We start from the raw sequence: 18,598 nt of genomic DNA, 5'->3' as shown, positions 1-18,598 counted from the left end.
CGACTAAACGACTAAACAACAACAAGGTTATCAGCATCAGAGATATTGACATGAAAAACCAGTCTACTGCTATGGAGTTTACACTGGTCAGCCTAAGCAGCTCCCTAGAACTACAGACTCTTCTCTTTTGGGTATTTACATTTATCTATGCTACTGCTTTGGCTGGAAACTTCCTGCTCATCTTCACCATATGCAGCTGCAGAAAACTCCACACACCCATGTACTTCCTACTAATCAACCTGTCTTTAGTGAATGTGTTTTCCATCTCAGTTACAACTCCTAAATTGCTCCAGACTCTTTGGACTCACACAAAGACCATCTCCTTTTATGGCTGCATCACACAGGTGTATCTATTCATATGGGCTTTAGGAACAGAGATTTTTCTTCTCTCATTTATGGCTTTTGACCGTTACGTTGCTATATGCAATCCTTTGCAGTACACAGTCATTATGAGGAAGGAAGTGTGTTTTGGTATAGCAAGTGGAGTATGGGTTGCTGGAATGGGCAATTCTGCCATTCACACTGTACTTGTGCTGCAACTGTCCTTCTGCAACTCCAACATCATCAACCACTTCTTCTGTGATCTTCCTCCACTTTTAGAGCTTGCAAGCTCTGACACCAGCCTGAACGAGACTATGGCTTTGGTGGCAGATGTGATATTTGGGATTGGAAGTTGTGGGTTAACCTTAATATCCTATTTGTTTATCATGAGAGCTATCTTTAGGATTCGTTCCACTGAAGGGAAAAAGAAGGCTTTCTCTACATGTTCCTCACATCTCATTGTAGTCAGTTTTTACTTCTTCTCAATCATATACACATATATCCGGCCATCCTCTGACTACTCCCCCGACAAAGACAAATTTGTTTCTCTCCTTTATACAGTGGTACCCCCTGTTGTTAATCCCCTTATATATTCATTAAGAAACAAAGATTTTAAAGAAGCACTCAAGACATTTCGTGGAAGAAGCAGGCTGCTTCCAATACTCCAAGAATGAACTCCATATCCCTTTAGAGCAGCATTCTTAAAAATATGTGAACTGAAAGAAAAGATTGACAACAGCATATTGTTTATGTTTAGCTCACGTAAGATGTTTCAGATGACATATTTTGTAATTGAGAATCAAACATGGTGCATAAATAACGAGCACATTTTAGGAAGCAATCTATTTTAGGAAACAACCTAAGTATAAGCTCCCCTGAACTCATTGGTATTACTGCTGAAAATACAAGTATAGAATGGCAGTATCCCAGTGTATAAATAGCTTCTTTAAAAAAAAAAAAAGATACGGGGTTTTCTGATAGAGAGTATACATGTACATCAGTGCACACAATTGGGGAACATACACATACATAAGCCTTTCATGTGCCTTAGCCTTATTTAGAACTGCAGAACTCAAGCATGGACGTCTTGGGTAGTTTTTGCAGACACAATTCGAATCCATGCATTGTGAAATGGTGTCCCATGGAATGTCTGAAATAGTCTACAGTGGTACCTTGGTTTACAACCATAATCCATTCCGGAGGTCTGGTTGTAAACCAAAACAGGTTGTATCCCAAGGCATGCTTTCGCCAATGGGTCCCCCCCCCCCAAAAAATTGGTTGTAATCCAAAAAAATTGGTTGTAATCCCCAAAAAGGGACATACACTTCCAGGTTTGATGTGGTTGTAATCTAAAACGGTTGTAATCCGAAGTGGTTGCAAACCAAAGTGCCACTGTAATTCCTAATATTCTGCCTGTCTTTGTAACTTGGGACAGTGCATTATATTATCTAAAGTTCAATATATACAGATGATGTTGCTGGATCTCTTCAAATTGTCCAGTTAGCAATGAATATTAGGAGCACTTTGTGAGTTTGTGAGTTTTAAAGACACACATAGTTGTAATTTAAAAAAAAATAATAATGATGATGATGCAATGTACAATTGTGTATGGATTTAGGAGTAAAGACAAGAACCACTGTAATTTTCTGTAATTCAATAAAAATATTATTCTTAAAAATGGACATATCAGCAGCCAGTTGAAAGTTAATTTTGAATTATATTTAGCCACTGAACCCAGCATGAATATACGTAACTTAAACATATTGCTCCTTAACCTGACAGTGACCTTGTTAAATGTTACAATTGAAAAGAACTAAAATGATATTCGAACTGAATTGAAGTGGAACAAAAACGAAAGGAGTAATGGTTTATCCCAAACTGCTGAAATAGAGAGTATGGACTAGGGATGAAGGGGGAATTCTATTCAGTTTGCATGTAAAGCTGAATCTACCTAACCCGAACTTTCCTAAACAACAAGCCTCTTGGGCTTGCCGATCAGACGGTAGGTGGTTTGAATCCCTGCAACGAAGTAAGCTCCTGTTGCTCTGTCCCAGCTCCTGCCAATGTAGCAGTTTAAAAGCACGCCAGTGCAAGTAGATAAATAGGTACTGCTGTAGCAGGAAGGTAAATGGTGTTTCCGTGCACTCTGGTTTCTGTCATGGTGTTCCATTGTGCCAGAAGTGGTTTAGTCCTGCTGGCCACATGCCCCAGAAAACTGTCTGTGGACAAACACTGGCTCCCTCAGCATGAAAGTGAGATGAGCGCTGCAACCCCATAGTCGCCTTTGACTGGATTTAACCCTCCAGGGGTCCTTTACCTTTACCTTTACCTTTTAACACAGAAATCAGTGTCATGCCCTCCAGGTTTTGTTGGAATCCAATTCCCAGTTATGATAGCCAATGGTAACAGAATATGGGAGGGAGCTATACTCCAAAAACAAGTGAAGGGCAAAACATGGGCTGTTCCAGTTTTAACAACAAATTGTCAGGAATGAGCCAGCTCTGAGTGAACGTTTGCAGCCAACAGCAGAAAGCAGTCAGGAAAAGAGAGACTTAGATGTTAGTCAGGCAGGGGAGAGCTGGGGAGTTGCTGACTTCAGCTCTTCCTGACCGTGACAGGCTGGCTGATAAGGCAGTACCTCAGGTTAAGAACTTAATTCGTTCTGGAGGTCCGTTCTTAACCTGAAACTGTCCTTAACCTGAGGTACCACTTTAGCTTATGGGACCTCCTGCTGCCGCCGCAGGATTTGTGTTCTCATCCTGAAGCATAATTCTTAACCCGAGGTACTATTTCTGGGTTAGCGGAGTCTGTAACCTGAAGCGTCTGTAAACTGAGGTACCACTGTAGCTGAGAGCAGGCTAGAACACAGGCCAAAGCTCACAGGAAGCACAAAATAGCGCAAACAAACTCAGAGACAGCCTCTCTGAAAAGGAAGAAGTTGGAGCTGATCCAATAAGTCCACACAGTCAGCGAATGGGAGGGCTGCTAGACAGGAAGCAAAACAAGAGACATAAGGTGCGAAAGTTCAGTATATTCTGTAGACACTGGAAGGAGTCTTCAGAAGATTCATCTTGAGTAATGATTCCGGAGGCTTTGTTAGAGCCATCTGGAGCTATCTGTTTGTTTTGCAATAAAGCCTCCTTTTAAAATTACCTACACTTACTGTGTTATCAAGCTGGGAACCTGGACTCCTGACACAAATGAATTTTGTTTTCCTTCAACAGAAGGGATGCAGTGTTTCAGGTGTTTACAATACTAGCTAGATGACTGCAATTACTCTTCCCTGCTTCTGGTTCTTATATTCCTTTATCTTGAAAATAAGAATGTTTAGGGGTACACAAAATAGTATGCACAAAATATAATGCTGCAACTGCAAAACAGCATACAAATTCATTCACCAAAATACTTTCCTTGACATGCACATATTTTAAATATAGTTGTTTATTTCATTCATATATTACATGTGTATATATAATATGTCACCTTTACCTTATAATATGTCCAGGCAAAGACTTTTTGGTAGTGTTCATAGAAAAACCCAATTATATTAGGGTTGCATCATCTCACAAAAGCAATAACTTTATTTGTAGAAATAGTAGTGGCATGATTCACCCAAGATTAGGCACACTCATATTAATTTAAATTCAGTGGGAATGTGAATTTTGCCTCAGGTTTCTAAAAGTTGAATGATAGGAAGTGAAAAGTGTGCTAAACATGGAAATGATGCAAATGTACATGTGCATTTACTTTGGCAACAGAATTAATCATCATCATCTCCCAGATGATGCCTCAAATGTCTTTCTCCCAGTGGCACCATCTCGTCACTTAAAGAAATATTTAGCACTGGTTACTAGCTTTGTCTGGATAGTGTGCCTACGATGATATCAAACTGGTTATTATCAGACATCAGGTTGATAGGAAGATATTGGCTCTACATTATAAGAAGGGGAAATAAATGAACAAATGAATAATAGGAACAAACAAACAAATGCAAAGACATATGAAGGTAAATATTTGATTTCATCTAACTGTTTCCTCTGAACCTAATTCGGCTGAATAAAATCAGGAGCATGAAAAACCCCATGGTACATGCGCATGTTCCAAAAGGTTTCAGCTACAGTCAAAGAATATATGTACAAAGTAGTGCTCCAATGATATTATTCATTGGTCAAGTTTGGAAAGATAAACTGAAAGCTGTTTATTAAGTTCTGGATGGTATGTTGCAGGCTGCACGTATATTATTCCCATGTGGGAGTCTTGCCCAATAATGGCAGCAGTATGGACTCCCATTTTCCAAAAATTCTCAGCAATTGTACTACAGATTATCCCTCCAGAACTAACATTGGCACTGCTGTTGATTTCTCTAATGGAAATGAAGCCATTGATTTACAAAGAGCTCATTCTTGTTCTAATGCCAGCTGCTATGTTAGAAATCTCCCATAATTGGTCCTCTCATTCTAATTGGTCCTCTAACATTAGAACGTTGGTGGAATAAAGTGTGACTCTTTGGTGAGAGGGAGCATTAACCGCATCATCAGTGACTCTGCAGGAAAATATCTGGAGCTTATTAGTTCAAAGGAAACATGGTGGCCACTTTTGGTGACCAGTAATAGGCCAATTGGGACGTGGGTGGCGCTGTGGGTAAAACCTCAGCGCCTAGGACTTGCCGATTGCATGGTCGGCGGTTCAAATCCCTGCAGCGGGGTGCGCTCCCATCATTCGGTCCCAGCGCCTGCCAACCTAGCAGTTCGAAAGCACCCCCGGGTGCAAGTAGATAAATAGGGACCGCTCACTAGCGGGAAGGTAAACGGCGTTCTGTGTGCTGCGCTGGCTCGCCAGATGCAGCTTGTCATGCTGGCCACGTGATCTGGAAGAGTCTGTGGACAGCGCTGGCTCCCGGCCTCTAGAGTGAGATGAGCGCACAACCCTAGAGTCTGTCAAGACTGGCCCGTATGGGCAGGGGTACCTTTACCTTTAATAGGCCAATTTGACCTTCAGATGTGCAATTCTGATTTTGAAGACATTCAGTTCAAGCATAGGATCACCTATGATGCTAGGTTTACCTGATAACATGTTTTCAGGCATTCTGTGCTCCTCTCTAATAATTACATCGTATTACCAAGAAGTTGCACCCCTACTGTAGTTTTCTTGTTTCTATTCTCTATTGTTAGTGTTTTATCTTTTTTAATGTAATTCTTCAGCTAATTTTGGGTGGGGAAGAAATAAGTACACAATAAATACATATAAATAAGAAACTGTTGTGCTTTGATAAACCCCTTTCAAACCCCTTTTTAAGGGGTTGTAAAATGAGGCTTTATATAGTATTATATTTTGATATGTATTTCATGTGCAGTGTCTGGAATGTGCCACCAAGATTGTTTGCTGGGTAATGTAACACTGAGGCTGAAAGAAATCTCATTTAAGAGTAGAAATATGATTGTGAGCATGTCAGTCTCTGCTCAGGTACTGGTGGTTAAAAACTGTATTTGAAACGAGAGATGGGGTAGCACCTATCTTTAAAAGAGTGGCTAAGTAAATTACAGCACAGTAAATTATTAATACATAAAATAAGATATAAGCTTATTCTAAGAATGAATATGCCCCCCCCCCCAAAAAAAATGATTGGAACAGCAGGGCAAGTTTAACAAGAACAGAAATAATAAAAGTTGATATTTGAATGATAGAAATGAGGTGTTAGAAGTTGTATAAGTGGATTTAATTAAACCACAATTGGATTATATCAATTCAAATTAAATGATGAAGAATAAATACATGATTTTTTTGTCAATAAGGAATAAAATATCAAAGAATAATCAAACACAAATCATCAAATAGTCATTTAAATTTGATGATTTGTGTTTGATTATTGTTTGATTAAAGAATGAAGTATAAAGTATCTCTCTTATTGAATGTATTTTTGTGTTATTTATTTCACTAGTAAAACTTTCTTTTTAATATAATTTTTAAAAATGCAACACCTCACAAAACTGGTTTAACCAGATATCATGGTGAAATGAGTATATCCTTTATGAACAAAGATCCAAGATATCACCCTAAACAGCACAATCTGATGGAAGTTTTCTTGGATGAAAGCCTCACTATGTTCATTGGGTCTTGCTCCCTACAGAGCTGATGGGCACAAGCAATTGTGGATGATGAATTAGCACTTGTCAGACTTTACATCTGTATCTGCAATCACAGGATCCTCCACCTGACTACATCCCCCTGAGTGGACTGATACATCTACCCGTACAAATCCTGCAGCACTGCAGCAATACATTTCCACTCAGATATAACTAATTAACCAGCTTAAGTATGAACAAAATGGCCACAGAGACCTTTTGAAATGGAGGGAATAATCAGTATGTCTCAACAAATGTTGACAATTAACAAAAACTGATATAAACGAAGGTAAGCATTGTGTCATTTACTGAAACTACTTGGTGGTTGTCATCCTCACTAGGTAATACAAATGTCAGAGATTATTGCTAGCAGTGTTCTTTTTTTAAATTCCTGCATTTTCCTAAGCATTGGCCATCTTTTGTGTGTGTGTTTTGGGGTTGCGGTGGGAAGTATTGCTTTAGTAATGTTCAATGTCAATGAGACTATTTTCTTAGTATAGTGCATGGGATAACTACAGAGTCCACATTTTCTATAATGTCAGACTGGTTTGTCACAATCTTAAAAATGACTAGTGAAGTCAAATAAGGGCAAATTTTCTCCTTTTGCACAAAAAGAGAGAAAGAAGGATGGTGTATGTATAAATTTGGATCATTAATTCTACTTAATATAATTTATCTGTTTAGGACACCAGTGCCACGGTTATTGAAATGAAGAACCAGTCGGTTACCATGGAATTTATACTGGTTGGTCTGATCAGCTCCCCAGAACTCCAGACTTTTTTCTTTGGGTTATTCACATTCATATATGCTATTGCTTTGGGCAGTAATTTTCTCCTAATCTTTACCATATGCTCTTGCCGAAAACTCCACTCTCCCATGTATTTCCTGCTTGTTAACCTGTCCTTAGTGAACGTGTTTTCCATCTCTGTTACAATTCCTAAATTGCTTCAGACTCTTTGGACCCGTGCAAACAGCATCTCCTTTTATGGTTGCATCACACAGGTGTATCTATTCATATGGGCTTTAGGGACAGAGCTTTTCCTTCTCTCATTTATGGCTTTTGACCGCTATGCTGCTATCTGCCATCCTCTGCAGTACACAGTCATTATGAGGAAGGAAGTATGTGTTGGAATAGCAAGTGGAGTGTGGGTTGCTGGAATGGTCAACTCTGCTGTTCACGCTGGACTCATGCTGAAGCTCTCCTTTTGCAGCTCGAACATCATCAACCATTTCTTCTGTGATGTTCCTCCACTTTTAAAGCTCTCCTGCTCTGACACTAGTCTGAATGAGACTATGGCTTTTGTGGCAGATGTGATTTTTGGGATTTGTAGCTGTGGGTTGACCCTAGCATCATACTCATTTATCGTAAGAAGTATCCTCAGAATTCGTTCCACTGAAGGGAAGAAAAAGGCTTTTTCTACATGCTCCTCACATCTCATTGTAGTCAGTTTTTACTTCTCCTCGGTCATCTACACATATATCAGGCCTACCTCTGACTACTCTCTAGACCGAGACAAATTTGTTTCTCTCCTTTATACAGTGGTAACCCCAGTTGTTAATCCAGTCGTATATTCACTGAGAAACAAAGATTTCAAAGATGCTTTCAAAACAATTACTGGAAGAGGAAGGCTGCTTCAAATTTCTCAAGGTTGATTGATCTACATACATTTATTATAAAGACTACTGGAAAACTGGAAACAGTAAACTGTTTGATTTCTTTATGCGTAGTCAAATATGCTCCAGTTCTTCAGAACTCGATTGCGAAACTTATGATTCAGGCTTTCATGATTCTCTCTATAATAGATAATAGATTTAATTAAAAATACATAAAAGTTAATACTAAAATCATCCTTTTTACCACTAGGATGGTTTTTGAAGAGGAAACGATGTGATTTTATAGATAGAGGAGTCTTTCATAAGTGCTTTAACAGGCAATGATATTATTGTTTGAATTTGTATCTCCTCAATGTCATAGCTAAAAGCCTGCAGCTATATTTACCGTGTTCCTACTCATGTAGGGGTCCTTTGAATGCTCTCAGACAACAATCTGCTATATTTTGTTTATCATTATTTCTTGCCATCCAAACTTATTTCTCACCAGATTGGAGAATAATCTTCCTTTTTCGCAAACAGAAGATTATTGAGAAGCCTGAGTGAGTCAAAGCTTAAAGCTAAACATGTTTTCCCGCATCCTTCCCACCAATGTTTCCAAGCCCACATGCCCTTCCTTATTCACACATTATGGAGAAACAGAGTTGAGTGTCACCAACATACTGACATTATGATAGTATTTTGAAACAAACCACTAAACTTTAAGAGGCCTCGTATCAATGTTAAATAGCACTGGAAATAAAAATTGTGCTCTGTTGGGGCAGACAAGATGAACATCAAAGCCTTGCAAAAGGTGCACCCTCACCACATTCAGCGAAAGTGGGGGTGTTCTGGCATGTGGCATTGCCACTTGTCTTCCCTGCTTCTTGATTAGGTAATAGTGATGAGGTGGGATGCAGCAACAGGCCAGGCAAGAGGTGGCTCCTGGTGGATTGCCTGATCAGGAGAGGAAGGAAGCCAGACTATTTGATCAGTTTCCTCCCCAAATTATCCCCTCTTCTTTTAGTAGTACAAGCTTTGCTAGTTGCTTGTTTCAGTGTTGAGTAGTAGTTCTGCGGGAAGGCCCTGATTGATTTTGGGACTCCTCTCCCCCACCTCTTACCTACTGTTATGCATGGAGTTAATGGGATTGGTTTAATTGGCCTTTCCAGGCTGGAAATATAAGATCTTGTGGGGAAATAAGGGCACTCTGTGCGAATCTTGCATTGTTTTGTCCTTCAGGACCCTGGAGGGCCTTTTAAGCTTGGCATGCACACCAGGGTAAAAGCTGAGCCTATAAGTCCATGATGCACTTAACAGGTTCAGGTTGGAGAAAGGATTCATTCCAATCTTTTGTGATGAGGCCAATGATGGTAATTGCACTCTAGACCCAGAGAGGGGAGGGAATTATCCCTTGTGTTTTAGGGAAATTTATTTCAATTGGTTGTTTTTGCATATCCTCTTTACTGTTTTATTTGGAATAAATATGACCAATTTTCACCATAGTCTGGCTAATGAGTCTTTTTCCAGGATGTGATGGCAAAGAAAAAATTACCAAAAGCTTTAAAAAGCATATTTCAGTATATGCATATATTTCATACATTGAGATTTGTGTGCTTATGGACAATAATACATTAGCTATTTTTTATGTTTCTGGGTTTTCTTTAATTCTTCAACTAACATATAAATGAAACAATACAACAGAGTGTACTCGGGGAGAAGTGGAGGTGTATCACAATTCCTTCAGGCTCACAGCAACCAAGATAGAGGTTAGCGACTATTTCTCTCTTATGCATATGCCTGAGGATCAGGGGCTTTGGAGGATCTGCAGAACTTTTAGTTCTGTTGACTCCACCTGCCAGCACCATAGCTGTCAACTTTTCCCTTTTCTTGCAAGGAATCCTATTCAGAATAAGGGTATTTCCCTTAAAAAAAGGAAAACATTGACAGTTATGGCCAGCACCCTGTCCCTGAAAAACTCGCTTTCTGCCTGCCACTGCCAGTGGAGACATTTCCAACAAGAACATTTTGCCCATCTTGGTTCTTCACTGATATTGTTCAGTGCAGGCAGGCATCAGTGCAGCTTCATAACTTGAGTTTATTAGAAGTAAAGGTGGTGCAGAAATGTAATAAACAAACAATTTAACTTCTATACCACTCTATATTCTTAAAAAAAACTCAAAGCGGTTTTTGTTGTTGTTTAGTCGTTTAGTCGTGTCTGATTCTTCTTGACCCCATGGACCAGAGCACGCCAGGCACTTCTGTCTTTCACTGCCTCCTGCAGTTTGGTCAAACTCATGCTGGTAGCTTCGAGAACACTATCCAACCATCTTGTCCTCTGTTGTCCCCTTCTCCTTGTGCCCTCAATCTTTTCCAACATCAGGGTCTTTTCCAGGGAGACTTCTCTTCTCATGAGGTGGCCAAAGTACTGGAACCTCAGCTTCACGATCTGTCCTTCCAGTGAGCACTCAGGGCTGATTTCCTTAAGAATGGATATGTTTGATCTTCTTGCAGCCCATGGGACTCTCAAGAGTCTCCTTCAGCACCATAATTCAAAAGCATCAATTCTTTGTTGATCAGCCTTCTTTATGGTCCAGCTCTCACTTCCATACATCACTACTGGGAAAACCACAGGATACAGCATATTAAATCAATAAAACAATAGGCGGGGAATGTTCCTCCAGTCTCATGAGGAGCCTCTTACTAGGCCTGGTGAGTGTGGGCCTCGCCCCCTTGGCCAGGTGGAAAGGGCCTTGCAGGGAGCTGCCTTCACACTCATAGCTGGGCAATGTTCCTCTGGCCTTCATAAGGAGTCTCTTCCATAGGGCTGCTGAGTCTGGGCCCTGCTGGGGCAGACAAGATGAGCATCCAAGCCTTGGAGAACATGTGCCCTCCCTCACCAAGTTCAGCAAAAGTGGGACTGTTCTGGCATGTGGCATTGCCATTTGTCTTCGCTGCTCCTTGAGGTAATAGTGATGGGCTTGGATGCAGCAACAGGCCATGCAGGAGGTGGCTCCTGATGGATTGCACAATCAGGAGAGGAAGGAATAGTTTCTTCTGCCATTCACCCTTTACTTCTGCAGCATCTGTCCTACTGCAATTCTAACACCATCAAACATTTTTTTCTGTGAACTTTGTCCAATTTTAAAGCTGTAATGCTCTGACATTAGCCTGAATGAAATTGTGGCTGTTTTTGTTTTTTTCAAAGCAAAATTACAACAAAAATTACAAACATAAAATTGAAAAAAGGAAAAAAACCCGAAACGAACAAAAAACATACCTACAAAGAAACCCATACCACCTTAACAAACTTTATGCACACATACACATTGGCTTCCTTCCTGTTTTGAGACCTCAAATTTTTTAATCTTTCTGAATTGTTGTGTCTAATGTAAATTACCTCTATCTTTATACTCTTTATACCTTTTGCACCAGTTTTTCAATTTCTTTAACCCTACAAAGCTTCATTCATTACATACCGATATCCAGTGGTACCTCGGGTTACAGATGCTTCAGGTTATGAACTTAATCCATTCCGGAAGCCCGTTCTTAAACCAAAGCATTCTTAAACCAAGGCATGCTTTCCCATAGCAGCGAAGGACTCAATTTACAAATGGAACACATTCAACAGAAAGCAGAACACATTCTGCTTCCAAGGCAAAGTTCAGAAACCAAAACACCTACTTCTGGGTTTGCAGCGTTCTTAATCCAAGTTGTTCATAAACTAAACTGTTCTTAAGCATAGACAGCCTCAGATGATGATTGCAGGGTCCAGGTCAGTTCATATCAGGAGAGGTGGTCCTTGAAGTATTGCTGTCCTGATCTGTTTAAGGCTATATAGCTCAAAACCAGCACTTTGAATTGGGCCTGGAAACTAATTGGCAGCCAGTGCAGTCAGGTCAGGAATGGTATAATATACTCAAACTGTCTTGCCCCAGTGACCAACTTTTGCACACATCAGAATTGGTGTAATATACTCAAACTGTGTTGCCCCAGTGACGAACCTGGTCACCAAATTCTGTACCAGCTGAAGTTTCTGAACCACCTTCAGAGTTCCTAACCTAGAGGTTACAAGAGCATAGATGAAGTTAGGCTATCCCTGTCCAGATAGGGGCACAGCTGTAGTTATGGTTCTTATGAAATCTCAAATGTCTTTTGTTTTTCCCAATGGCATCCACACACTATTTAAGGAAGTATGTGGAGCCCAATTATACATGTTTATGCTTTTGTCAGATGAGCATCAAGGCAATACAATATTGGCTTGCCTAGAAATACATCCAAAGTAGATCTTTCCAGCCAGCAAACATAGTGAACATGAACACTGATGCATTTCAGGAGAAGACTGTGAAACATTTCTTCAGAAAAAACTGGAACTGAGGTGAGGGTTTGGTCTTTCCTTCTTTGTTTTAGATAGGTTTTGGTTAATTTGGTTGAATTACAGTATTCTGATAGCAAATTCTATAGTTATAATGTAATAAATATAACCTGTTCCCCATCTTTCTCATCTCAAGTATTCTTGGGTGTGTTGGCAGAACATTAACCAAATATCAGACCAGAAAAGGGTAAAGTTGTAACTAAGGATGAGGGCATCTGTCGGTTGCAGTTTCTTATCCCTCTAGTCATAAGTTGAGTTCTTCACATTTCTACATCAGTTTGCTTAAAACAACAAAACAACTAATGAAAATTTATCATGTATGTGAGAATTTCTCAAAATATACTCTACACAATTTCCCTAATATATGTATTTTGTAAACAATTTCCCTTCAAGTAGGGATATTTTTTGTATATTTTCACAAATATATGCATTTGTATGCACAGTGTATGGATTTTTGTACACATCACTTGGATGCAGAATTTCACTGCAAAATCTGGATAGTGTATTTTGAAGAATGGCTGTGTTTGGTTTGTTGTTTCAGGCTTGTTGCAAATTAGATAGGCCAACCTTTAAATAGGAACTGAATTGAATTTCTTACAAATCCTAGTTGCAATTTAATTTTTTTTCCACAACAACATATCTACAATAACTGCTCACAAGTAGCCAGATATCACATTGGGACCAGCTGTTTAAAGGTTTTTTAAAAAAGAGAGTTGCAAATGACACTGGGCCTATTTAAGTTGTCTTGTGTGAGCTTCAGTTGCTCTTCAGATCCTGGTTTAAATATACAATTGTGCATATAGTAAAACTGCACTATTGTACATACTTAACTTAGATTAAGTCCTATTGAATTTAGTGGGTTTGTTTCTGAGCAGATGTGCATAGGATAGCACTGTATGTTCCACTGTGTAGACATCTTGCCTGTGAACAGTATTTGCTGCCTAGCATTATTTTAAAACTTAGCAAGTAGCCTGTTACTCTTTTTTTTAATTGCCCTTTACTTAAATGCGAACCATAATTTTCTTCATATGTTATTATTAACAAATCCAACGTGTGGAAAGTTTTCTTTTCTGAATTAGGGATCTCTCCTATCAACCGGTATGGTCTCTACATAGAGTGATTTATTTGTCTAGGTCTGCAGAGTCACAGTGTTGGAAATGAAGAACCATTCTACCATTACAGAGTTCATCCTGGAGGGTCTTTCCAGCTCCCCTGAACATCAGATATTTATATTTTGGGCATTCACCTTCATCTATACAGCAGCATTGGTAGGCAATGTCCTCATCATCCTTGCCATCTGCACATGTAGCAAACTCCACACTCCAATGTATTTTCTTCTCATCAATTTGTCTATAATAAATGTGTGTTCTATTTCTGTTACAGTTCCCAAAATGCTGCAAACTATTTTTGCACCAAGAAAGACAATTGCACTTCCCGGTTGCATTGCACAGGTCTTTCTCTTCACCTTGGCTCTAGGGACTGAGCTCCTGCTCCTTGCATTCATGGCTTTTGACCGCTATGCTGCGATCTGCCATCCTTTCCAGTACTCAAGCATCATGAGGACTGAGTTTTGCATTGGGGCAATGGCTGGACTGTGGCTAATAGGCTTGGTAAATTCTGCAGTACACACAGGACTGGTAGCACAACTTTCCTTCTGTAACTCTAACATCATCAACCATTTCTTCTGTGAGCTACCACCTATGTTCAAGATCTCTTGCTCAGACACAAGTCTGAATGAAATGATGGTTTTTGCAGCTTCTGTGCTAATTGCAATAGGTAGTTGTGCCTTAACATTAACATCGTATGGATTTATCCTAAGAACCATAGTCAAAATCCGCTCAACAGAAGGGAAGAAGAAAGCCTTCTCTACATGTTCTTCCCATCTCTTAGTTGTAAGCTTTTACTATTCCACAATTATCTACACTTTCCTTCGGCCTGCCTCAGCCTACTCCTTAGAAGAAGACAAGGTTATTGCTATCCTTTATTCAGTAGTAACTCCAGTCCTCAATCCACTCATATACTCTCTGAGAAACACTGATGTTAAAGAAGCTCTTGCAAAGCTAGTAGGCAGAAGGCTCTTCCAGAGAGAGTAGTTTTCTTCTAATAAATTTCTCGGTGGTTCAAGTGATTGCACAAGGTAGGATGTGACTGAATCATTGCATAGATTAACATTACCTTCCTATTAACAAGATAAATCTAAAGGCTCAAAACACAGGCCTGGTTCACACTTCATACTAAGCCATGGTTTCAACCTGGCCTGGTGGCTTAAGCATCATTGATTAAGCATGAAGAAACCACACTATGAAGCCTGTTGTTGGTCTATAAACCTTGATTAATAATAACCATAGCTTAGCATCATGTGTATTAATTAATTAATTAATTAATTAACTATACTGTTCATCTGAGGATCATGGGGCAATATTTTTGTATAAAAATGCAAAAAATGCATACCATCGTAACAAAGAAAAACAACACCCACGGCCCAGCTTTAAAGGCCATTGATTGTTTAATTAGCCAAAGGCCTGGGAGAAGGGGAGAGCAGGGACCTACCACAGAAAATGCCCAATCTCATGTTGCCACCCTTTGATCCTCTCGTGGAGGAGGCACACAATCTGTAAATTGCCTGTTAGAACTGAATGACAGAAATATAATTTGTCAGACTTTTGCATTTGGTACATGAGCTTTGATGATTTATTTGACCCAGTTGATTATTTGAAGGGTTATTTGTTTTTAGGGAAGACGACAAATACAAAAAATGTAGAGCTGAAGAATGAAAAGAATGTTATTCAAAACTAGATGCCATTAAAATATGCACTGTGTGTCAAACCTTGGCTTTATTGTATTGTATGAACTGTGAAATCAAATAAGAGATGGGAAAGTGGAGAGGCATTATAATTCTATGTGGGCTGCCTGAATAGAATTGTGCAATCAAACATTGGCAAACCCAGGCCTATTTTGCTTCAACATGGTTGGTTTATTATCTGTATCCAGTCTTAGCCCTTTTGCCTGAAGACAACAAAAGCTACAATATGGTGCATCAGTGAAATAGTTGTGCAGATGTACAAATGAGCATGGTGGCATCAGAGGCGTAGGAAGGTCAGGTGGTACCCGATGTGGAAAATTTCTTGTCACTCCCCCCCCATTGTTTGTTTGTTTGTTTGTTTGTTTGTTTGTTTTTGCCTGCAAAAATGGTTTTCCGTTATTTCATATTTTCTTTCAAAGGAATGTGGATACTCGGCCTCTGATAACAAGTAGGCGACTATGGACAGATACTTAAATCTACAGGATGGATTGTGTTTTGGCTTGTGTTATTTTATTTATATTTATTGTTTATTTATTTAATAAACTTTATTTTTAAATACCTGCAAAGTGGTTTACCAAAAGAAACACCACAGCAGTAAAAAAATAAGAAATAAAAAACACAATCCTACTTTAAAACATACAAAAGCTAAAATATTAAGATTAAAATTACTTCAACTTCCTAAGCATCTAGGTATGCTTGCCTAAAGAAGAATGCTTTTAGCAGGTGCCTAAAAAGAGTCTAGCAAAAGCACGTGCTTTGTTGCAATAGGCCGGGAGTTCCAAAGTGCAGGTGCTGTCACAGTAAACAATGCAGTGCAGATATTATTTTTTTATAATAATTTTTATTAATTTACAACAAAAACAAATCATACAATGATTTCACATCCAATTTTTCACAAAATCTTTATTTACTAGACTTCCTTCAGCTTTTCCGTAAATCTTTCGTAATCATTATTAATTTACGCATTTCTTAAGTTTGTATTGTCATTATTTAAAACTTTCTTTTTCTATTCCCTTTTAACAATACTTCTCGCGTTTCACAGTGCTTTTTAAAATCCCTCTAGCGTTATTTGACCATCACTTATACTCTCCAGATATTCCACAAATTTCCCCCAGTCTTCTGTGAACTTTTGGTCTCTTAAGTATCTAATCTTCCCAGTCATTTTATCCAACTAATGCAGTGCAGATATTATGTGGAACCTGTAGTAGTGCTTGCAACTACTAAAAGGGAGGTTTTATTTATTGTGATTTCACCATGCTCTGTAATATCTGAAAAGGAAAACATTTATTTAAAAAACAGGACTGCACAGCAGCAATCTAGTCTCATCATGATCAGTGGGACTTATTCCTGAGCCGACGGTGCATAAGAAAAACTCTGCACCAGTGGAGTTGGAAGGGACCCCTGAGGGTCATCTAGCCAAACCCCTGTGGCAATGCAGGAATCTCAACTAGACCATCCCTGACCAATGGCCACCTGTCTTATGTTTTTCCCCTCAGCCAGGACACAAAACAATGGAGACTGGAGGTGGGGGAAATGATAAATTTTGACAATGGGGCGGATTTGTCAGGCGTGCACAGGAACAGCTTGAAGACTTTACACAGAGAGGAACCCCACATGGGTTTCCCCGCATATAACGTAACAGGCAGGGATAGAGAGAAAGACATTGCGGGAGGGAGGACAAAAGAGTACCAAAGTCCGCCCATTTTATCCTCTTTGGAATGGTGGCGCTAGGGCTCTGGGACCACCCTCCCCAAAATATTTACTTGTCTTCAATGTATTGTTACCACTGTTATTCTATAGTACAGATCCTTTTTAAATTAAACACTTTCTCTAAAATTAAAATGGCAGAAGTAATCAGTAGCATAGTTGTGGACACGTGATAGAAGGTTAATGGGCAAGAAAAGGCCACGACTTTATTGATTACAGCAAGTGAAAAGGTATTGGCTTAGGCATTGGATTATGTCAGCTGAGTCTAAAACAAGGGGGGTTTATTCACCAGTAGGTGGAGCCTGTTGATGCTAATCCAACTATAGGCTCTCCCCTGATGTCACCGAGGGTCGTGCCATGGCCTCCCACCACGCAGGCATCGGACAGAATACACGACCGCCGGATTCCTTTAACGGAATACCCAAAATTGAAGGCGCAAGCGATGGCCACACCTAGCCCTTCGACACACCACAACACATTATTCCAATGCCTAACCTACCCACCAATACCATGAAAGTTGTGACGATTGCTACGAGGTAGGCGAAAAAACCAAAAAGCCTAATGCCAAATGGAAAAATTCCTACCAGGCCCCCCGGACAACCAGGGCAACCAACCTAAGGTCCATAGCAAGGCCAAAAGAAAACTGAGACCCTGAGCTCTAAGGGAGTGGAGGGTGGGTGACTCGCGATGGGACGACAAAAAGTGAGGCCGGAAGGCTGGTGCCGCAGCAATTTTGGCTGCTAAACACGCCCCCTCGCAGGCACCTGGTTGGGTGCCTGCCCGTGGGCGTGGGCGCCAGCCAGGAGAGTGGGAGGCAGGGGGCTAATGCCCCCTGCTTGAGGCGGAGTCCGGCTCCCGGCCACAACCACTCCCCTTTCTTGCAGGAGGAGAGTCTATATCAAAAGAAAGGCATGAGAATAGTCCCTAATAGGTACAAGGGAGACACAGATACACAAGCACACAGAAGTAAATAATCCAGCCTTGGAGAGAGGGGTGGAAATGTACAGTTTGCTGTACTTAGCTTCGAGACGGGAGACTGAAAGGGCTTTAAAAATAATTTAAAAAGTCTTGTGTCTAGGAATATTTTTTTGCAAAAGCATCAGGCTGGTTGTCAAAAGAGTAAACTTCATTAATAGACCCTATTTAAAGGAATTGTTCAATTAGCCACAGAATTGCTTTGCTGATTTTTCTCATCTTCTTTTAATTACACAACTGCTTTTGGGGGGGGTCCTAGCTTCATGCAGGAGAGACTGGCAGGGGTGGGGTATTTTATCATATGCATATGTATTTAGATTTATTCAATTGTCTAATAAAATAATGAAGAGACACATGATGAATGATAGATGATTCAATTCTAAATGGAAATAAATTTTATTACACTTACTTCTCTAAGTAAACATGCTTAGATTGATATGTGCTCTCTTTCTTGTTTATTTAGTTGTTGTTGGAAAAGCTTTCAAATATATTTTCAAGGGGAGTGGGAACACCTTTGCTCCCTCACTGCTTTTACAGCTTACAACACAAAACACTTGACAACAGGCTTGCTCCCTGAACACATTTCCTTTCCTCTCTCTTCCTGCCATGCCCTCCAACCCCCAAAACCAATCAGGTCCTTGACATAGATTCTGTTCTGTGTCTGGGATATTTTATGATATAAATTTATATCAAATCAGACTGCTT

At 39.8% G+C, this 18,598-nt stretch overlaps 1 protein-coding gene across 1 annotated transcript; it reads left to right on the top strand.

The window, feature by feature from the left end:
- Window positions 1–50: 50 nt before the first annotated feature.
- On the top strand, window positions 51–14,501 carry LOC310662546 (olfactory receptor 13A1-like; the record flags this gene model as incomplete). The annotated part of the gene is made up of 3 exons (XM_083409482.1): window positions 51–884; window positions 7,128–7,187; window positions 13,542–14,501. The coding sequence occupies 3 exons, from the start codon at window positions 51–53 to the stop codon at window positions 14,499–14,501; spliced, it is 1,854 nt and encodes a 617-aa protein (XP_083265608.1).
- Between the last annotated feature and the right edge of the window lie 4,097 nt (window positions 14,502–18,598).

The sequence above is a fragment of the Podarcis tiliguerta genome (assembly GCF_965153285.1).
Source record: "Podarcis tiliguerta genome assembly, chromosome: 13".
NCBI lineage: Eukaryota > Metazoa > Chordata > Lepidosauria > Squamata > Lacertidae > Podarcis > Podarcis tiliguerta.
The sequence above is the reverse complement of the archived record's forward strand: the minus strand, read 5'-3'. Positions and strand labels throughout refer to the sequence as shown.